The following is a 22052-nucleotide window of genomic DNA, read 5'->3' as shown; positions in this document are numbered from 1 at the left end:
TCACAGTACAAGATTTATTGATTTGGATGATTTCCACAGGACAGTAAACAGTATTAATCACATAAAAATGGTGCTACCAAAAATATTGCTGAATGAAAAACGGATGACTGTAAGACCACAGGGAATACACTTTGAGACGACAGAGACGTAAAAAATATTAGAAAGTATGTCTACTTCCCATGATTCAACAAGGTTTAAACATCACGTCAAACCAAACATACAATACAAGTATATCAAAATAGACACATATATATTATTACAAAACATGTTTGTCAAACGCTACCCCATGTGTTTAGAGGAACACAACATTGAGCATTTCTTATCAAAATAACATCTTAATATCAGACACATATTATCTACAAATGTCACTCCTAATTTTGTTGTGCAATTTTCTCTGAAATCTCAAGTAAGGCAACGATAGGACAGCACCACAGATGCAACCACAGGAGTTACAGGTAGGTAGAATCAAAAAGGCCACCAACACCCTCCCAAAGATGTCACAAATAAATGTGGAGAAGAGGAAGAAGAAGAAGAAGAAGAAGAAGAAGAAGACACACAAGAAGAGTTTCGGGTCAAAAAGTTGCAGGTTATGATCATCTATGGCCATCCTGAGCAGTAGTAGGAGTGTGTATATTTATTCGTAAGCCATTAATAACAAGGCCTGTCCTTTTTTATAGTATAAACTTAAAGAATTTAATGTAAATGATTTTTTAAAATAACAGCAATACCATAAATACTTACCACAGCAATATACAAGTCTTAAGATCAAAGACTTTCACAGTGACTCTTTGCAAATATTCTTTGCATAGTTATTAGATTTTCTGATAGTAAATGCATAGAAAACTAAATCAGTGTGTAAAAGATGATTTCTAGTCATTTGTGAGGAAAAAGTCTGTCATTTTCTAACAGAACAAAGTGCAAAAAACTATACACAGATTCATGTTGAGGCTAAAAGAAACGGTATAAATCATGATCGCTGTTAGCCTCACAAACCAGTTTTTATGCTTTTCTGCTGGCACTGGCTACCAGAGTTTCTCGCCTGGTGGTTACAAATGCCTGTTGTTTTTCATAATAGGCTGCCTCATTAATAAAAGTGGGGTAGACGGTGCCCGGGCCCTGGTAGTGGATGGTCTTTCCGTCAAATGTTTGGAACATAGGGTCACCGGGGTTCAGCGGTTCCCAGTCACAGTCCTGCAGCAACAACAACAAACACGCAAGAAGCACAGAGAAAGAAAGCCTGAGTATGTTTAGCAAACTAAAGCAATATACTCCCAGATCAACCAAAAATGTCTCGATTACTCCTTTATAGTAACTGATATATTTTGATTGAGCGGGGCAAATATTTATGAGCTGGAGAGTGGAGGCAGGAAAACTTCAGGGATATGTACCTGCAGATTTGGGTGCACCATGGCAATGATGTTTCCATTGGCATCTCTGGGGTAGTCAACACGCTCCAAGACCCGGAAAACTTCCACCATACAGGGGGGGAACTCCATACCTAAACAACACACACACACACACACACACACACACACACACACACACACACACACACATATGTATATGTATATAGTTATATACTTATAGTTAGGGCTGGTGCAGGTATGGACCAACTCCTAGCTGCTATAGGCCTAGACTAGGCTTAGAAAGATAGATTGATTGATTGACACACAAAAAAACATCCAACGTAGTATCAGGAAACTAAAATATCCTTTCAGAAAATACAGCAGTCTGGTGATGATCAGAACTTCAGTGAAGTTGAAGAATAATGTTGTAACCTGAAATAGGCACAAACATTCATTCTCATAATTATTAGCTATGGCTTGAAAACCCCACTGAGGAAAATGCTTTATTTTACCTATTAATTAGAGACTATTACCAAATTGGACACAGACAGTTAGTTCTTGTAGTTATTTTTAATGAGCTAGCGGCAGAGTGAGGCCTAGCTAACTGCTCCGTGAGCAGGTTAACATGCTTAGTGACTTTGCTTAAAGAGCTCATTTCAGACAAGTATAATGTTTACCATGTTTACCCTGGTAGTTCAGCAAACTTGCATGCTAATATTGGCATTTTCAATTAACTCATACCTTACATCTAACTAAATACAGCTGGGGGTGGATGTGTTTCAGTCACAAGAATGTTTGACTAACTGACTCATGATGGCTATAGAGGCAAAGTCAAGGGTTACCAAAGTCAGCCAACCTTACTTCTTCTAGTAGATGTTTAAATATTTCACAGGATTGTTAAAATCTTTAACCTGCTGGTAGGGCTAGCTGATGAGTCAGGGGATCATGGCTGAACCATGAGTGTCTGTACCAAACTCAAATCTAACACCAAAGAACAACATTGTATGGCAATCAATTTAGTTGCCATTAGTTGAGCAGTGCTGCAAAAACAGTTGTTGAAACGAATATATAAGAACAAAAAATACATGAAATGATGAGTGAAAAAAAAGAGTAGTGAGGTTTGCTTTATAACAAAGCCTTGTTTGAAGATTGTAGCCTGAAAGACAGTGACTCTGGTTCTTAATTGAAGTCATGTCAAACACTGAAGTCTCTGTCACATCTTGTCATGCATGTGTGCATTTTTGCTACAAATCAGCTGTTGATTTTTAGACTCTTTAGTCTTATGAGCTACTTCTAACACAGTCATTCATCTTGTATACCGCAATGTCATATTATAACTTGGACAACTTTGGCAAGCTTCAGGTTGATCAAAGGGGCCTTATCCATTCTCTAGAACTAAATAGAAAGCACAGGTTTTTTTTGGCAGAGTTTAAACAATAAACATGAAGAGGCTCAAATGAACAAAGTGTTAAACCACTGAGCTGTATTGAATGCAAGCGGTGGCAGAGTACAAGAACAAATGTTCACAACACAACCTTCACAAAAGTTTTCTCATATTCTTCAGAAAAAAAGACTTTTTGAACTCTACCAACTGTTTAATCTCTTATGGCTGAACAAGTTGTTTTCTTCCGGCTGCTCGGCTTCAAAGCGCAGGAACACTGATTCATCACCATGTCCGAAGCATTCATCCACACCACGGTGGCCCCAACGACAGATGATTACCACAATGTTGGCAGCCGGACTCTAACGACATGGAAACTGACCAACAACCAACAAGCAGCCCATTCAGCAGCCGAGCAGTCGGGGGAAACCAGCAGACTGCACCTCACAGTTGGCACCGACCGCCCGTTTACGTAAAAAGAGGAAGAGCAGGCTGTCTTGCACCTTAACTTTTGAAGCGCATATCCGCTCCTCAAATCTGTTTTCAGGGAAGAAAAGGGGCAGAGCCGAGGCAGAATGAGTCAGATGCAGATAAATTTAGATATGTCGGTACATCTGGATGAATCAGACGGAACACCCATGGCCGTTTGGTCACAAATTGCTTCTCATCAGGATGATTATGGTAAACCAGAAGACTGTAATCAAATCATTTGTTTCTGTTACATCACACATTATGAATCATACTACTAAACGCGCTGTGCAAAATTCTAGAGAGATGGTTTGTTACTTCTCATGCAAATTGTTAGAGGCATGAACTAAGCAATCCAAAGCAATCCAAAGACCTTTGTGAAAATAAACACTCATTATAATGAGGAAACATAGGTCAAAAAAAATCCTTATTTTGCTTTTTAGAGCATTTCTCAACACTGTGGGGGCTTGACCAACCACATATTTGCTTAACATCTTTTTGGCTCCACACACACAACAACAGAACATGTGACAATAAGCAGCCTAAGTGTCGTGCAGTTTGAAATGTTTGAGTGTTTTGATTCAGAAACAAATGATCAAGCAGAAGCCCAGCCATCAGAAATGATTCATCTTAATGAGTCAATAAATGGTGAGGTACAAAATGCTTCCCTATTCATATCATAGTCAGCTATTAGCATACACATGCAAAGAAGAGATGCCCAAACGTGTTGTCAAAGCTATGACAGCAATGCTAAAGAATGGCTCTGTCACATCAGATTATTCTGTATGAAGTATTTACTCATCCCTGCCGCCTCAAACAGACAACTGTGGTCATCACTCAACACCTGTGGGTGTCACAGATGGCACACTGCCAGGCTGACAGTACGTTTAGTGTCAACAATCAAATAGCCGTACTTTCTCACACTGGACTGTGGAATTAATAATTCACTTAATATCAGGGCTTAGCTACAACTTCATGAAATTCAAAATCAGTAAAGTTTACAAAATGTCTTTAACTTTTCAAATGCTAACTTCTGCATAAATAAGACCCTGTATTACAAATAGATTACATATGACATCATTTTTCGGATTCTGCAGTTTGTTTTTCTTGGAGACTTTAAAATCTCATAACGCAGCAGGTTTTTAAAGGTCACATAAATGTGGTATGTTGTAGCTTAAATGTTTAAGCTGCTATGGTATTTCTGCCCTACCTTCATTAAAGAGCTCGATGAAATCCAGCGCGTGTTTCAGTATTATCCTCATAGCTTCAAAGATGTTACTCCTCAAAACCCCCTGAGGCTGTGGACCCACCTCCAGACCTGCGATCAAACAATCACAACAACATATGAATAACTATACTCTGAAATCTAAATGAGTTTGACTTGAGAGCATCTTTAAAAAACTGTCCCCAGACATTTTGGCAGGACTTGAGAGACTCACCCACAGGGTGCTTGGCAACAGAGCGTGAAGTGGAGTATTTCAATAGAGGATGTTCATTCAGCAGAACAAGACAGCTGGCCGGAGCGATGGCTTTCTGCAACACAAAATGATGAAGGAAAAACAGGATCTCAGCTGCAGATCGAAACATGCTGCACATCAGCTGAAGGTCTCAAGAAGATGCACGTTGTGAACTGCTGTTTAAAGGTCTTAATCCTTAATCTGCAGCAAGTCACAGTGAGAACTAGTGTGACATGTTTGACACACGTTTGGAAGGTAGGACCACCTGAATGGATCAAGTTCAGGTCATACTCATTCTAGTTGATCTGACAAAGACGTTATGTTTTTTCTGAATATTGGTTAGAAGGATGTGGCATGGCTCAAGGACAAACATATATAACATTTAGAACCAATTTCAGATATGACTCATGAACAAGGCAGAGGTCTGTACTCTCCAGGTTTCCTTCTATCTCTACTTTGATTCCTGTTGGAGCTCAATTGCCTGAGTGCTTTACTTCAGACAGACTTTAACATCTCGGCGGTGTATTTTCACTATTCGACAGATTGCATTTTCTATTTTCACTCAAGTCTGATAATAGTATAGACCTTTATCTCTGTGTAGGATTTTGTGATCTAAAAGATTGAAAGACATTTCTCATAACCTCTGCAGCCTGATGTGACAAACAGCTTGTTGTTCTTGGCTGCTCTTTTCTTCCCTGGTGTTGCTCTGCATACCTTTGTCTTGTGTTGTGGAGCAAAAACTTGAGCTGATAAAATATATACAATATATAATAAAAAATGTCATCTAAAAAATGAAAAATGTCTGGAGCATGTTTGTAGAGGTTGTGAATATATTCTACGATTGTATAAGAAACAAATGAGGAAGGTGTGTTCTCAGGCTCCAGCAGGTAATGACTAACAAAAGCAGGCCTCCCTCTGGATTATCTAGATGGTTTATCCTTTAGACGAGTTTGCCCCACACATCTATGTAAACTGGTGATTATATTATTAACACAAGTTAACTGGACCCCTTCAGGTAAAATATTTACTTTTCCCCTCTCATACAAGTACAAAGATGGAAGAAAGAACCACTTTAAATGATCTTAACTTATTCTAAAAACATCGAACTACACACTGCTGTCACTGTTTTGAAACTCTTTGGATACAATGTTTCAAACCAGATAATATCTGTTTATTGTATACTTGAATGTACTGAACATACAGAACTTTTTCCTAACATGAATCAGATGTTCAACCCCAATGAAAGGTTAGTAAATAAATTAAGAATGTAAAGGCAGAAGGAAGGATCTCTGCCGATACACAAGTGGGAAATAAGTGATGATTATGAGAGATTATTCTGTAGTCTATAAATTTTTTCTGCAGTCTATACATTTTACATTTAGATTTTATTTTTGTAATTTTTTGGGGGGTAAAGATCCAAGAGGCAACCTCCGGTGTTGAGAAGTGAAGCAAATGCGGAAGAGCAAAAAAACTGCAGTTCCTCAATTGTGCAACTTGAAGCAGGCTCCAAAAACCAAGGAATCCTCACTAGAGCCTGATATTAAAAAGTATTTTTATACTTGAGGGATAATGTATAGTGAGCAGGTGGTTACGCCAGAACAGTGTGAGCAGAACCCTGATGAGGTTTTGCCTCACTCTGATGGGGTTACAGCATTTGGTTGCCCTAAACTCCACCTCTTTGCCTGCTTATACAGTCAATGGGATAATCAAACTCATTATGCCTTTTGATGAATGATTATAAAAGCGTTGGTTTTTATTCTCTGTACCAGTACTGTGTGCAGGTTGATTACTAAAAAGAGGTAGAGAAAATATAAGAAAGGCACATTACAAATAAGTCACAGAGGAGGTCCAGCCCCTCGAGGTTGTCACCTTGATGTAGTTCATCATCTGCAGGTTGAAGTGGTCTTTGGAGCTCTCCAGAATCAGAGTGCAGCCCATGTTGGAGGTCGTGTTGTGAAGGTCAAAGATAACGTCATACGCATCTGGGGTGCCTTTGGGTCCAAACATCTTGTTGATCTCTTGGGCTCTCTGCACCTCGTAGGGCAGGTCATCTCCTGCTGGGGCACTGCAGGACACACACACACACACACACACACACACACACACACACACACACACACACACACACACACACACACACACACACACACACACACACACACACACACACACACACACACACACACACACACACACACACACACACACACACACACACACACACACACACACACACACACACACACACACACACACACACACACACACACACACACACACACACACACACACACACACACACACACACACACACCCACCCACGGAGCATGAGAAAGCAATCAGGTATTGACACATTTACAGCTTATCAGACCAAAGGAACAATACGCAATAAAGAGTGTTAATGATTCACACAAGGGTGTCAACTTGACCTTCGCGCCCTGTGTAAAACTTTCACTTTAGTGTCAGTCACAGTGGAAAGATGTAACAACTTAAAGTGAACACAGTTGCTTCTGGGTTCAAAAGGAGTACCAGTATGTACAAGAGTCCCAAACATGAATATCCTATTTCTGTGTTGATCCTCACAGCAAATGATGTCTTGATAACGACCGTGATTTTGTCTCTGTTGCGGTATCCCTTCACCATATTATCATGGCATTCATTTTCCTCTGACATCCTTATGAGGGCGAGGGTTCAATTGCAGTTAGCATGTTGTGCTAAAATGTTTCAGGTTTGAAAATCATAAAAGATGTATAGAACCTGCAAAATATAATAATTTAACCAGTTAGCATCTGTGACGACAATGGATGGTGAAACTTGGGGGAGATATATTTAAAGAATAAACAACATGCCACTAGACTAGCTGATAACATTTAATTCACATCCATTTCCTGTTGAGTATTTACAGATTACTGGGAGCTAGCATTGCTGTAAGCTATCTAATAGCACTCCTAGCTAGCTAACATAATTAGCTAGAAGTAAAACAAAAACGTTAGTATCATGTTGTTTGAAAATACCAAACAGTACTTTAGCTTGTAATAAGTTGAATGCTAGATACGCTTTTGTCAAATGTTTAAGGGTTATTAAAGATGTTGTTTAAACTTTTAAATATGTCCCTATGTCCTTCTGCTTTACACAGTTTTGTTGATTTAGGAAGTCATTAAATGATAACATTTTGTCAGCATCCCTAATGATATTTGACTTCAAAAGTGGAAGAGAAGTACAACATTATAACATTTGAGATACCATCTTGGGCTTAATGTCAGATGATATGGCTGCTGTTTGAATATTGTGAAGTATTGGCTGGACTACAATGGAAATGTAATCTTTTTTTTTTTTTTTTTTTTTTGTGCCCCAGAATAAAAGTGCTACTCCCTCGAGACTGACATTACTACACTCTGAGCAGAGAATGAGAGCTTCCCCCTTTTTTCTCAGCTCTTTAGAAGCATTTTAAAAATGACCACAGCAGTCCGGGACATTCTCCAAACTACTGTAGCACAGCCTCTACTGTCCATATTGTCTTGCCTGCCTAACATCTGTTCTTTTCACCCCATTTTCAGGCAAAACACCTAGTATTGTCTAGATTTTGGGCCGGAAATATAGTACACAGGCATAGTGTGAACTAAAGCTGGTGAACACACCAACTTGGACGTTAAATATAAGATAGAGCATGAGCTGTCAGTCTATTTAAGTTCTGTTTAATCCTCTTATATGTTGCCTTGACAGAGGCCAACGAGTTTGTAAGCTGAAAAGCAGCAGAAAGATCTTTAAAGATCATTTAGGCCCGATGTGGAAGTGAACAGTGAAATATGAGCTTTTTAAATATTTTAAGAAGCCTAATGTAAAATAATTGTATCTGTGCTTTATTTATCCAGTGATGTCCAATGAGATACCAAATCCATTTTCAAGTCCAGGTGAATATTTTTTTTAACAGAACTTGTTTTAACAGAAATTTAAAAAAAAAAGACCAATATCATTAATAATGAATAACTTAAAGGAATTCCAATTTCAAGTTTAATTTAAGCACGAACACTAATAAATATACATCGTGAGATATTTGTAATAATGCTATGCTATAATAATACTTTAAGCACAGTCGTTGTCACTCAACTGTATTAACTCTATATTAAAAAAAGAACAATAAAAAGCACATAGAGAGATATTACATAACTATCACTATAATGAAAACTCCTCAACTGGGTACAATAGAAGAACCCTGTGAATGTTATTAAGGGTTTCAGATGGTGAAACATGAATAGTGGATTGCTGTTATTCAACCACATTAGTAAATAGGCTGCTGTGTGTGTGTTCATGCACAATGAGTCCGTGAGCCAGCGTTTGCGTAAGACTTTACTTTCCGCTGTAGTGCACACGAAGAGGCACGATTTTAAAAAGAGAGGGAAGAAATGTAAGTCTTTATTCATTTGCAGCGCGGTCACGTTTCGCTCACGTTTTTTCCTGCTGGCTCAAGTCAGGATGGAGGCGGAGAGAGGACACGCTGCTCTGCTGTTATTGGCAGAGGGCCAAGAGGGGGTTCAGGGGGGGTGGGGGGGTGGGAGGATGTAGGGGGGACATGGCTGATGGTAAACACTCCACCTGTGATAATAGCAGTTCAAGAGGAGTATCCCCGTGATTTTTGAGTGTGTTGGAATTCACACAAGGACATCATATAGGCTAGTATGGTGTCACCCTTTTCTGCTCTGTATAAATATGAACTGTATTCCTATTAGCCTATTCTTCTTCTTCTTCCTCCTCCTCTTCTTATTAATGGGCTACTAATATTATTGATATGACCATTATTAACGTGACATTTTATTTCAGCATGAGATGTTTTGGCTATGTGGGCTACGTAGCCTACAGCACACACAATATTCACATTTTGTTATGTTGCAGAATTGTGTTACATACACAAAGACATACACGAACTGCATGAATTTCAAGTGTAAGACACTGACCACAACGAGGCTTTTCATTCACAAGAAAATGTCGTCAGGACAAAATGTACACAAACACATCAAGACAAGGTCAAGGTTTACAGTAGGCTACCACGTGCAGAATTTGTTTTTGTATTTTTCTATAGTATTGAGCCACTAAGCCAATAAATGACACAACATAATCAATAACAAATACTACGCGTCTGACTATAAATATGGAGCTGTTTGTGGATCTGCTCCATGACAAAGTTTCCGTTCATTGGCATGACAGCAGAGCAGACATGAACAACAACAACATGCACTGGCAGACACACAGTGACAGGACATGACAGCTCCGGGGTCTCCCGTGTTTACCTGAGGTTCTCCGGGCTGAAGGCTCGGTTCAGGTCCGTGTCCACGTATCTCGTGCACTTCTCCACAGCCTTGGGGTTGGTGATGAACGGTTTGGTCTCGACTCGTTTCCTCTGGATCTCGGCGCTGTTTTTCACCCACAAGTTGACGAGCGTCACGCCTGACATCTCGTTCCCGTGCGTACCCCCGAAAATAGCCACCCGCCTGGCCTCGGTAAAGCACGCGCTGTTGTTGTACGATGACATGACTGGATGGTAACACTGAGTGGGGGAAAAAAACGAGGAAGAAGACACACTAAAGGTGTCAGAGGCTTCAACAGCGGAGTAAAAGTTTCCAGCTGGAGCTCCAAAGCCTCTCTGTTTAAAAGCCTGCTGTGGCTGCGCGCTTACGTAACGTGCCCGCGGGCTTGTTGTGGTCAGTCAGCGTGCGTAAAATGAGCTGAGTACTGCACGACATGTCTCGAGTAACAGGCGAAACTGCAGTTAACGATGTTCCTCCCTTTTGTTTATGCTGCCCCTCTCTGTTTCTGATATTATTTACTGATCATTTCCGGTGAATTTCCTCCAAAATAAAATGTAACCGGAATTATCTTCCCATATAAAACCACCTACAAGTTGTCTGTCACGCGAGAAGTGACCGGAAACGCTACTTCCTAGTACGGCCTTCAAAATAAAACCATTTAACATGTTAAAGAAAATGGCATTGGAAATACATTTTACAGTTCAGGAAAAAGGGTATTGAAAATAAACCAGTTCCCTTTTTGATTTGACAAATTTCAATTCATAATATTCAGTATGTTATCACTAAATTGTAGGCCCACCTAGCCCTACTCAATATGTATTAGGCTATTCCTAAGTGGTTAATATGCTATTAGTAAAGTAAACAAAACATATATTCCCTTCTTTCTGATGTGTTTTAATTGATCTCATTTATGAGTTTATTTTTCTTTGATATAGATATTTTTCTTATCTCTCCATTATGTATTTGATAGCACAATAGTTTCCCAGTTTTGGATCAACAAATATATCTCTCCATCTATTAAGATTATTTTAAAAACCTGGGATTAAATTCAGTCTCAGTATAACATGAATTACATACAGGTTAACATAGAATCTTTATTTATTGAGTTTCTAAGGCAGAAAATGAACAGAATAAATAGATAGATATTAATCCTTTGCAGAAAACACCCTCATAGCAGCAACTGCAATCACAGCCAAGACACCACACACAAAACTAACAAATACCATTTAGGCACATAACAAACAAGACATCAAAAAATATTAAGATCAGTTCCAACCAAATGAAATAAAAACATCTCCACCTGATACCAATGAGAGTCATTGTCTCTAGATGCTCTATTTAATCCTCTCTTTCTCCCCCCCTCCCCTACCTCTCCATCTACCAGACTCATTTCCATACTTGGTCCGTACCAGGACTTTAACCGGCGGCCCTCCGGTTCTCAACCCAAGTTCCTACACACCGAGCTACTGCTGCCCCCAGGTATGTTATGTTTTCATTTGTTGACAGGCTAGGTGTTCAGATTATTGCCAGCCAGTTTAATTGACCATGGGGTTCAAATTAAAGAGGACATATTATACCCCTTTGCCACATTTTCAAACAGTCCCATGTAGTCTAAATGAAACATCTGTGCTGTGCTTTGGTCAAAATATACCATGAATCAAGCACCAGAGGTTTGTGACCCTGTACAAACCAGCTCTCTCAGAACGCTCCGTTTTGGTGTGTGTGTCTCTTTAAATGCAATGAGCCTCCCTGAGTTTTCCGGTAGACATCACTCCTCTGTAGCCAGAATAAAAGTGGAGATACCAGGGGAGGGGAAGGGAGTTTTTTTTTTTTTTTTTTTTAACCAGAATCCAGCTTGTGACATCACAGATTGAGAAAATTTGAGCGGTTTTCTCTGTGTACTTTGTGGGTCAGTAGACCCTCAGGTTACCCAAATATGTGTTCAAAAACACTGTAAAAGTAGATTTTTCATATGTCCCCTTTAAATTAAGATCTTTATTTTCTTAGCCTCAGTCATAGAATTGACTGTAATGAGTGTTCTGCCTCAACATCTCTTCTTATTTCAGGGACTCTCTGTAGAGACTCCCTGAAAAAAATAATTAAGTCTGAATTGAATACGGTAATTTATAGACTTACCTGGCAAGGGAAAAAAAACCTCCAGGGTCAAACTTAAAACCTTACAACTCCAAAAGGAAGGATGGCCCTCCCTCATTTTTAAAGAGTACTTGTATGCTACCTAGATTAAATCCTTATTAAATATGTACTTCAGAATTTCAAGCCGGGTGGAAAGACATGGAGCTCTCAAGTATGGATAACTCTCCACTTCATTTAATGTTCACAGTTCATTCAGTGTTGGCTCACAAACATTTGATTGATAGATACTGTACACAATCCTTTGATTGAAGCTCTATTAAAAAAATCTTCCTCCAAGAGTTTCATATACAGGAGCCTTTATTACCAAAAAATAACCTGTGGTAATTTCTATTTAACAGAGTTTAGCTCGACACCAGAAGGTTGTGAAGCATGTCAGTAAATATGCTTTGATACAAAACATAATTAAAAAGCTCTTTTTTAAAAACCTCACAGCCGTCACATTTCTGTGTTTGAATCCACCACTTGCTCTGCCAGTCTTTACGTAATCCCGATCTAAAAGTCTGTAAGGAAATCCTCATTGGGATTATGCAGTTTCCTCTTTACTTTAGTGTGCTTCATGAGTCTGTCTGATGACATTTGGGGTTTTAAAAAAGAAGTCCCTGATAGAATAGGGCTGCTGGGTGTGATGTTATGCTCAGCTGATTGCGTTGTTCTCTCCTTTTCCTTCTTGTTGTCGACTTTGGGCTCTAAATATGCAGACTCTGTCAAAGAATTCACCTCAAAGGAAAGGTTGTCAGTGTGTTTTACCCGTTCCTTCTTTTTCTTCTCCCTTATGTGGATTGGAGTCTCTGAAGGTGTCGATCCAGTTTCTTCAGTTTCAGCTGTTGGACTTTCATGCATCACACGGCATGCTGCATCTTCAAGCTTTCTCTTCTTTCTCAACACCACAGCCCCATCTGTTGAAGAAAGACCTGCATCTGCAGCACTTTCAAAACTTTCCACTGGAGTCATCAGTTCAGCTTCGTTTCCTGCGCGTGTCCTTTTCCCCCCCTGCGTCTGTGATTCCACATGAGGCCCCCTGACACCTTGTGTTTGGTTCTTTTTTTTGGTCCTTGTGATGATTTTTTTCCCACACCATTCTGCACTTTCAACATTTTCCTCTTTCCTTTCCCTGTCCTCATTGTTTGATATTTCCAAATTTCCGGAGACTTCTTCTGATTCCGCCTCTAGATTTCCAGCGCTGACACCAGGTTTTTCTGCACCCCAGACATAAGCCTTTAAAGACGGTGAAGACTCTGGATCAGCACAGAGGACGGATGAGGACTTTTCCTGCACAGACATTGAATCACCGCTTTGTACCATATTGTCTTCAGACCTCTTTTTCTTCTTCTTTTTCCTAACTCTCACTTCAGCATTTTGGTCTGCAAGGCCCTCCACTGTTTTCAGAATGTCATCTTCGTTTAAAAACTTTTTATTTTCTTCAGAATCAAAAGAGTTATCCACCCCCTCAATTAAAGTTTTCTTCTTCTTCTTCTTCGTCTTTTTCGGTGACGTCTCCACAGTCTCCACAGCATCATTAACAGAGCTCCCATCTACACACTCTACCGGGCTACTTCTACCGTGTTGAGAAGCCTCCTTGGAGGACGAGTGTTTCTTCTTTTTATGCTTCTTTCTTTTGACAAAACTGGATTCTAAAGTTTGCTCAGAAGCTGCTAAACAATTCCCTTCCTCTGCAACCACGATCCCCTCTTCTTTTCTCCTTTTCTTATGTTTCTTCTGTATCTCGGCATTGTCATTCAAAGGTTCAGACACAGCACTGGACTGTTGCTGCTCCTCTTCATTCTCACGTCTTTTACTTTTCTTCTTCTTCTTCTTCCCACCATGTTCTGTACTCAACGATGAGACCGAGTCCTCCACTCTCAAATCAAATTCTAAGTTATTGACATTTTCTGCAGCTGCCTCTCTCTTTTTTCTCTTCTTTTCTTTCAAATCAGAAGTGTCTCCCTCTTCTTGTCTCAACATGCTATCTTCATTTAATGGCCCCTCCGTCACATTCATACCCTGCACCTCCTCCTGACTCCGGCTCCGGTCTTTGTCTTTCTTCTTCTTTTTTCTCTTCTTTACGATGGTTTCCTCACACAACAAGTCAGTGTGAGTGTCACTCGTATGACCTGCTGGACTGTGGAGTGTCTTAAACTGTGCCGTCTGAGGCAGATCGTCGATGTGTAAAACTTCAGTTTGCGGTTCCGTTACAGTCGCTGCTGCCTCTTTGCCGTCCTCTTGGTGTTGCAGTTGACTTTTCTGCGGGTTATCCACCTCACTCTCGCGCCAAGTCTTTCCCTCTCTTGCGTTTTTCTTCTTTTTTTCTCTGACAAGGAGTCCCTTTGTCTTACGTGCTACAGCTTGGTTCAGACAGTTGTCAGCTCCAGGTGCCAGTTCATCTTTCTTAGCTTTAACTCGACAAGCAGACTCTTCAGCGTCACAGCTCATTGTGTCCACCAACTCTGATGTGCTCCTTGATAAAGTCGCCTTTGCTGGTAACTGTGAAGTCTTACATTGTTCTCCTTGTGAGGTTTCTTGTCTGGTGTTGGTAGCTTTCCTCTGCTTTTTCTGTGTTAACTGCTTACAACAGGTTTGTTGGCTCTTTCTCTTTAAAGGCACTGCAAAAACGTTTCTTTCCTGTAAGACGACAAACAGTTAGAGACTATAAAAAAAAAGGAACAGAACCTGCTCTGAGATGCAAAAAATGTTGTTTAAATAGCCAGCTTACCACCACTTTGATGTCCTCGTTATCTGACCCTTCTTCTTCTCTTTAAAAAAAAACAGACACGTTTCATTACAATAAAGTCAATCTTACTTTGACCTACTTCTCATACAGGCTATTGAAATTTAAAGTACTTTAAGGCCTTTGTTTTTGCACTGACAGCGCTAATTTTCTATAGAAAACCTATGCAGTTCAGTGTTTAAAGGGCTCAGCTTCCTGAGCCCTACATCGCCCTCACAGTGCTCTTAGGGGAACTAGTTCATTTAACACTTGAACACTGCTGTGTTCATAAATGTCACTTCTCCCTCCTTTGACCAATCTAAATAGAGAAGGTGCAGAACTTGTGAATTTGTTAACAGCATCTGTTTATTTTAAAACCCAATATTAAACATACAGAGCAATTTAAAACATTCTGCAAAGTAACTACTAAACATTAGAAAAATGTGTTTCTATTGCAGGTTAGAAAGAAAATGTCTAATAAACCCAATGCAATTGATTAAAAAAAAACACTCCAAAACAAACTGTGAAGAACTTTGATTTTGACAACCTCTGTTGACAAAGCAGGACATCTTTTCTCACTGCTGCTCTGTATATTGATGTGTAGTACTTTACACAAAACACATTAAACTGTACCCTGCAAACGTCTACATGCTGTAAATAACTCGGCAGAAGCTGACCACAAAACATTTCAACACGAGTACAATTCAATAAATTATCAAATAAAATAAAAAAGTCATCTAAATGTTACAGTTGTAAGCATGGCAATGTGCAAATACTCTCTCATGCCTTGTCTCCTGATGACACCATAATGGGCTGACATACATATTTCAAAATGTAGTGGTCCAAAGATGGATCTTTGAGGAACTAAATTATTATATTATAGTATTTGGAGATTATGAAACATTGAAAAAAGCGATTTAGAAATGTAAACCAGTTTTAAAAGGGAATTGATTTTCCATCATTCTGCTTATGTGATCAAATTTATAAAAATGAAAATATCAATCCTTTATTCAAAAACTAGGCTCATAATTGCACCATAAAGACATTTTTTTTAAAAACACGACTCAAACATTGTTAAATAATTACTTTAGTAAGGAATACAGTTTTTCTTTTGCTGTATATAGACTGAAGTTTCCCTATAACATTATTATGACGGTAAAATTTGATATTAGAGTTTGATGGATCTGGGCTACTCTTTAAAGATTCAAATGTTTCCTCTAAATCAGCATGATTATTACCGGTACTTATCCAATCCAATCCAACTTCATTTGTTTAGCGCTTTAGAAACAACAACAGTTGACCAAAGTGCTTTACAAAGTAATGTAAGTTATAACAAACTTACTCTGACAGCGGAGATATGGGATCCGTTTCCATGTCAACTGTTGGTAAAGACGAGTCCACAGCATCTCTACTTTCATATCCATGCCACATCTTTTGGACACATTTAAAGAAGCCTCCCATTGCAGAGTTCTGAAAAGCATTGACAAAAACACTTTAACAAGCATGTATACAACAGCAACCAGCAAAAATGTGCATCACAAGAGTGTTTTCTCATTACATGAAGGATTTTGTTGTGAAGGATTTGAGTGTGTTTGCTCCTTCGTTTGGACTTCCTCCCTGCCAGGAAAGGGAAACTGTACGCTGGAAGTTTGTATTTCTTCTTTATCTTGTCAGTTTTGGATACGCCATGGGAGGCTGATGATCTGAAGTCATCTTCACTTTCTGCTAGATCTGTGGGAGGTGTGGGGTACGATCCCCGGTTGTAGCGGGTTGTACTGGACCTCACAGGCAGAGGTGCTGGTTTCTGAGTTATAAACAGGCTGTCCCCTGAGTCACTGTAGAGACACAAACACACGTGTAGGAGGTCAAACTTTAGATTCTCATACTGCAGTTATAACACAAGATTGTACCACTCTTACCTGTCTGCTTCTGTAGGATTGCAAGATACTGTATTCTGTCCGTTCTGTCCATTAGAGGAAGCGAGATATCGCGATACTTTCTCTACATACTTTGGAGGTGATGTTTGCAATAAAAAGTTGCAGGACTCGTCGGTGTCAAATTTAATCCAAGGTCTTGAATTATTCAATCCTGTCATTGTGTAGATTTTTATCAGCAAATGGGTGAGGAAGCGGATGTCTTCATTCGCAAAAACAACAAGTGCGAGATTACATCCGTTCAAAGCTTTTAACGAATATATGCCCGAAATGTGTTTGTAAGAGAAATAAATAATTCATAAGTGATGGTAAATGTTAACTTAACATCTCGTTCACGTCGTTAAACAACTTGAAGCTGCATCAAAACAAATAAAGGGTAAGCGTTACCCCCACACGCGGCTCTGTGTCAACCAGGAAGTGTTTCAACGTCGTTAATGTGACGAGGAATCATGTGACCAATAACCAAAGAGGAGGCAGAAGCACAGGGCAGAAGATGATTCACTCTTTCCACTTCCGCTTTCGTTTGCACGGTTAACCACAGTATAGGTTAGCTTCTTATCAGATACCACCTGTTATTTTTTACTTAATTGAGAAATATTTTCAGTGTGTAAACATGAACACAACATCTCTAAGTATTCCGACCTCCTGAAACGTAATTTATCGACTTGAAGGTTGTCTTGAAGGTAGCCTGAACATATCGTGCGAGAAAGCTGTCCAGGAACTAGGCTAGGCAGTGAATTCTCTTGTAGTTATGTATTCTTTGGTTGTACTTCAGTCGAAGGGTAGAAGTATTCCTTGAAACATTCGCCTTCTGCACAGCTGCACAGTCTGCTGCCACAGGTACCTTCAGTGCACTTAATATGGCAGATATCAGCAAAACCGAGAAGGTTCAGCTGCACGTGCCAGATTTAGAGGATCTTCGTGGTGGTAAGAGTTTTGAACTTTAATTCATGAAATAAATAAAGACGTTATTAGCGACTCAGAGAGTAAAGTCGTCGTTGTTTGTTGCAGTGTTACAAACAGGGCTGGAAGAGAACTTCGCTGAAGTGCAGGTGAGTGTTGTGGAGTGTCCTGATCTCACCAAAGAGCCCTTCCATTTTCCTGTTAAAGGTAAGAAACCTGTCAAGTAGACTACACCTCATGCAAAGAGTAGTTGAAAAAGATGACGCTTTGTCTAGTTAACACTCTCAAAAGGGGCAAAGGGTCGACTCTTAGATTGTGTATTATTACAAAAACACCTTACATTTTAAATGAATGGTCTTCCATTTAACAAGCTCCTACAGTCTTTTTTTTACACTCTGTTATTGAGAGAGATGCTTCTCACACACAAATATACAAATGCACAAACAAGAAACAAGGTAGACCTATGAACGTTCACCAATGGAGAGATGTCAGACTGGGGCTGCTCAGCAGGGCGTGCACCAAAGCTGCTGGGGGTTTCAGAGCCTTGCTCAATAGTGAATGGTAAATGGACTTGAGCTTATTCTAGTCTTCTGACTACTCAAAGCCAAACACACCGCATTTTACACCTACCCATTCACACACTGATGGTAGTGGTTGCTATGTGAAGCGACCAGAAGAAGTTACCAACCCCACACTCATACACCCTGACAAAGCAGCGGGAGACGCATGTCGCTGCAGGAGCTGGGGATCGAACCCCCAAACTTCCGGTTGAGAGATGGCCTACTCTACCGACTGATCCACAGCCCCTCCTAGAGCACCTCGACGGTACTCAAAAAGTGACCTGGTACCTCTCCAGCTACGGTCTGCACCTGGACTTGAGCCGGCGACCCACCAGTTCCCAACCCGAGTCCCTACAGACTGAGCTAATGCCCCATTTATTAAAACGGGACAAAACCTAAAATCAGCTCTTTTAAAGGCCAATTGGTTTGCCACTATCACAAATGACGATGAAGACAGCAAACATGATAGCTCCTTTAGTGTAAGGACACTATTGAGAAGGTGATTGAATCAGTTTATGTGCAGGCCTTGCTGAAACCATGAGTACCAATGGGATTCAACTTGAAGTTGATTTGTTTTGTTGATTAGAGAGTAAAGCATATATTTAGCAAACAACATATACATTTGTATGTGTGGAACCTTGTGTTGAAGGTCTTAAAGTCACCTCCATCCTCACTCTGCAGGCTTGTGTGGAAATCCTCGAATCACTGATGTTGGGGGTGTGCCATACTTGGTGCCTTTGGTCCAGAAGGATAAGGTAGGTATTTTGAATGGAGATCAAAAGAGCACTGACCTGTAGTTATCTAGCTTTTTTATGTAATTATTGTCACCTCATCCTGCTAGGAATACAACATGAACACCATATCAAAGGAGCTGGAGCTGCCGGGAGCCTTCATGCTGGGTGCTGCAGGCGCTGCTTCTAGGGTTGTTGGAATGAATGCAGAGGTGAATCTTTTTTTTTTTTTAACTCTCATCACACCACTGATCCTGACTTAAAAAATGTAGGCAACTTTAGAGCTGCTCATCTCTCATTCTCTTAAGTGTGTCCTGTCATTTCCTCTGGAGATGAGTCATCTTTAAAGTCAAACGGTTTCAGTTTCATTCACATCTTTTGCTGTATTTCTGAAAGCAGTGTAAATATTTGAGTAAAGTAGACAAACTTCGGGTGAGATTGCATCCTGGAGTTTGGACTGACTCTAACTGAAAGCACATCAGCAAGCAAAGGCAGGAGAGAATAACTGTGACGCAAATCCTCCCGGTTAGCGAGATGCTAAACTCTCTGATTCTCCCAGAAGATAAAAAAATAAAAAAGTGAATGAAAGAATTTCCCCTCGTGACAGCATCAGCTGAATTTTTTAATTTAGAATCATTATTTTCCTCTATAGCTAATGCCTTTGTGTCTAACCGAAGCTGAGGGAAGGCCTGCGGTGAACGGCAGCTATTTCTCCTCCATCAATCCAGCCGATGGAAAGTGTCTGCAGGAAAAATACAGCGACAAGTTCTCCGACTGCAACTTTGGACTGCTGGGAAATCTGTACGCTTGTGAGGGGAAGCCTGGGAAGGTAAGTCAGCCTCACCTGATCAAAGAAAAACTTGATGTGGCCCTCTCAGAATTGCATTGTCATCAGCAAATATTGAACACCTCTGGTTATGTATGAATGAACCTAAACACTTTGAGTTAATAACCTCACTTTAGCTTTTTTTACGGGCTTCAGCCCTGCCACATGTGATCTCTAAACATTTGAAGGATAAACATTAACACAAAGAGAAGCTGAGCTGTCATGTCCTCCCTACCCGTGTGTCTCTTCAGGTCCTCAAGGTTCGAGCCAAAAAGAGGACAGGAGGTCACAGTCTGGTGACGTCCTTGAGGAAGACTCTAGAAGGTCAGTACCCGGAGAAAAGCCTGGCTCTGGGAGGAACCTTCATCATCCAAAAGGGGAAAGCTAAGATCCACATAATGGTAAATATCAGCTGTGACACAGAATGAATCATTGATACTGACAGTTACATACTTTGATTTAACTCAAGCTGTACAATTGATCAATTTCTTGATGTTCTTATTAAATGAGTTTCCAATCATTTTTAATGCATTCTTTTACATCTTTATTTTCTAACTTTTTATTATTTATTGGGTTTTACTTTTTATAATTCTACCAACATGATAAACATAATGTACATGTTTTAGACGATACAGAAGGTAATGAAAGTTGAGAAAGAGCTATGAAACAATCAAAGCAGAAAACAAACTAACAAAGAAAGATTTCACTTTTAAATTTTTGTATTGCACTCTTATCAATGTTTAAATATTTGTTGTTTCTTTTCTCATGTGCATTTTCATCTCCTTATTCGAAGCACTTTTGAGCTGAAAGTTGTTCACATATTATGTCTATAATAATTTCCTTGTCTCTGTTTTTGATAGCCAAGAGAGTTCTCCGTCTGCCCCCTCCACTCCGATGACGATGTGAACAACTGGCTGAAGCACTTTGAGGTCAGCGCCCCGCTCATCTGCCAGTCTGTGCTCGTGTCCAGAGATCCGGTAAGTTATAACACACACACCCCTAACCCAATCAGAATGATGAGATGAGTGTTTAAAATGGTTTGAGCAACCATCAGCAGTGGAGAAAAGAAGCTGCGTAGTAATGGTGCTGTTCATTTGTTTCCAGGGTTTGGATCTGCGTGTCGAGCACACACACTGCTTCAGCCACCATGGTGAAGGAGGTCACTACTACATCGACACCACCCCCGACAGTGTGGAGTACCTGGGCTACTTCCTGCCTGCAGAGTTTGTGTATCGTATCGACAGGCCTAAAGACACCCACACAGTCGGACGAGACTGAACACTTAATGAATGAATGAATGAATGAATAAATCTTTTGTGACACAAATTATCTCTTGATAAATCAAGTAGTATGTGATTTATATTACTGTCTATGTTTTATAAAATCACACACGAAGTTGACTTTTACTATGTAAATGATTGGGTTGCATCTTTTCTGTGAGTCTTTGCTCTGAAATAACCTCTAAGAATCCCTATGCATTTCTTATAAACTGAATCACTACATTTGGTTTAATAAAAATCTTGTTGAGTTTCTCTTTACTGTTTGTTTAATCCAGTGCAACACTGACTACGTAAAAAAACAAGGTAAATATAAATTTGTGCAGTTTTTTTCCACTACATGCAGATAAAAGAAAAAAGAGCAGGGGAATAGTTTCAGTTTTCTCGATGCAGTTAGTGTGAAGGAAAACTAGAACAATATTTTTGAAAGCCCTTCACACCAGGGCTCAACCCACACAGGGGATTTCAATTATTTATAATGTTTAATAGAGCTGTCCAATCAGCACGCAGTGGAAAACCCCAGTGTAGTTACCAAAGTGGTTTACTATATTTCACACACTTTTACATCACTCTGATTGGATAAGCATGACAAATCATTCCAGTGGTCTTGAAATAATCACAACAGACTCAAAATAACAAAATGATTTTGATTAAAACTAATTATATTAGCCAGTTAAGAAGTTCTTGCACATTTATATTAATTGACCTTTGGATTGTACTTTCATTGTTATCGTATATAACAATGAAAGTGCCTAAGGAGACATATTTGGGCGGGTGCAACTCAGTGGTAGAATCAGTTGTCTCTTAACCAGGGGGTTGGGGGTTCAATCCCAATCTCCTGCAGTCACAGACGCTGAAGTCCTGTTCAGAAGACTAGAAAAAAGACTATATAAGTTCATTCACCATAAATACGTAGACTGTACATAACAGTAAAGGTGCATGCTAAATGTGATTAAACTAAAATTGGGATACTTGCTTTTCATAGGTTTAAATTTTCTCAAATATTTG

At 39.7% G+C, this 22052-nt stretch overlaps 3 protein-coding genes across 4 annotated transcripts; 1 reads left to right on the top strand and 2 right to left on the bottom strand.

Moving 5' to 3' along the window:
• On the bottom strand, positions 1–10475 carry aspa (aspartoacylase). The gene is made up of 6 exons (XM_061055681.1): positions 9938–10475; positions 6522–6717; positions 4635–4728; positions 4406–4513; positions 1389–1498; positions 1–1191 (listed from the first exon to the last, which is right to left on the bottom strand). The coding sequence occupies exons 1-6, from the start codon at positions 10177–10179 to the stop codon at positions 1000–1002; spliced, it is 942 nt and encodes a 313-aa protein (XP_060911664.1). The 5' UTR covers positions 10180–10475; the 3' UTR covers positions 1–999.
• A 1792-nt stretch (positions 10476–12267) lies between these two features.
• On the bottom strand, positions 12268–17177 carry pho (phoenix). 2 transcript variants are annotated; one of them, XM_061055694.1, is made up of 5 exons: positions 16733–17177; positions 16372–16648; positions 16156–16283; positions 14820–14859; positions 12268–14728 (listed from the first exon to the last, which is right to left on the bottom strand). In XM_061055694.1, exons 1-5 carry the CDS (start codon positions 16906–16908, stop codon positions 12602–12604), a joined length of 2748 nt encoding a protein of 915 aa, XP_060911677.1. In that variant the 5' UTR covers positions 16909–17177; the 3' UTR covers positions 12268–12601. The 2 variants fall into 2 exon arrangements, with proteins under 2 accessions (XP_060911677.1, XP_060911679.1); XM_061055696.1 differs by lacking the exon at positions 16733–17177 and having other exon boundaries at positions 14820–14857; positions 16372–16514.
• A 365-nt stretch (positions 17178–17542) lies between these two features.
• Positions 17543–21299, top strand: c14h11orf54 (chromosome 14 C11orf54 homolog). The gene is made up of 8 exons (XM_061055680.1): positions 17543–17674; positions 17759–17857; positions 18892–18965; positions 19052–19153; positions 19594–19770; positions 20019–20168; positions 20628–20744; positions 20872–21299. The coding sequence occupies exons 1-8, from the start codon at positions 17608–17610 to the stop codon at positions 21043–21045; spliced, it is 960 nt and encodes a 319-aa protein (XP_060911663.1). The 5' UTR covers positions 17543–17607; the 3' UTR covers positions 21046–21299.
• The last annotated feature ends 753 nt before the right edge of the window (positions 21300–22052 follow it).

The sequence above is a fragment of the Labrus mixtus genome, chromosome 14 (genome assembly GCF_963584025.1).
Source record: "Labrus mixtus chromosome 14, fLabMix1.1, whole genome shotgun sequence".
In the NCBI taxonomy this organism is placed as follows: Eukaryota; Metazoa; Chordata; class Actinopteri; order Labriformes; family Labridae; genus Labrus; species Labrus mixtus.
The sequence above is the reverse complement of the archived record's forward strand: the minus strand, read 5'-3'. Positions and strand labels throughout refer to the sequence as shown.

Bases quoted from the DNA above. Each gene is read 5' to 3' on its own strand.
- pho (XM_061055694.1), bottom strand. From the start codon at position 16,908: ATGACAGGATTGAATAATTCAAGACCTTGGATTAAATTTGACACCGAC. The intron at 16,649-16,732 runs GTAAGAGTGGTA...GTGTCTCTACAG, and splicing joins AATCCTACAGAAGCAGACAG to TGACTCAGGGGACAGCCTGT. The intron at 14,729-14,819 runs GTAAGCTGGCTA...GTCGTCTTACAG, and splicing joins ACGAGGACATCAAAGTGGTG to GAAAGAAACGTTTTTGCAGT.
- c14h11orf54 (XM_061055680.1), top strand. From the start codon at position 17,608: ATGGCAGATATCAGCAAAACCGAGAAGGTTCAGCTGCACGTGCCAGAT. The intron at 18,966-19,051 runs GTAGGTATTTTG...TCATCCTGCTAG, and splicing joins CTTTGGTCCAGAAGGATAAG to GAATACAACATGAACACCAT. The intron at 20,745-20,871 runs GTAAGTTATAAC...ATTTGTTTCCAG, and splicing joins TGCTCGTGTCCAGAGATCCG to GGTTTGGATCTGCGTGTCGA.
- aspa (XM_061055681.1), bottom strand. From the start codon at position 10,179: ATGTCATCGTACAACAACAGCGCGTGCTTTACCGAGGCCAGGCGGGTG. The intron at 4,514-4,634 runs GTGAGTCTCTCA...GTTTGATCGCAG, and splicing joins TGTTGCCAAGCACCCTGTGG to GTCTGGAGGTGGGTCCACAG. The intron at 1,192-1,388 runs GTACATATCCCT...TTGTTGCTGCAG, and splicing joins TGGTGCACCCAAATCTGCAG to GACTGTGACTGGGAACCGCT.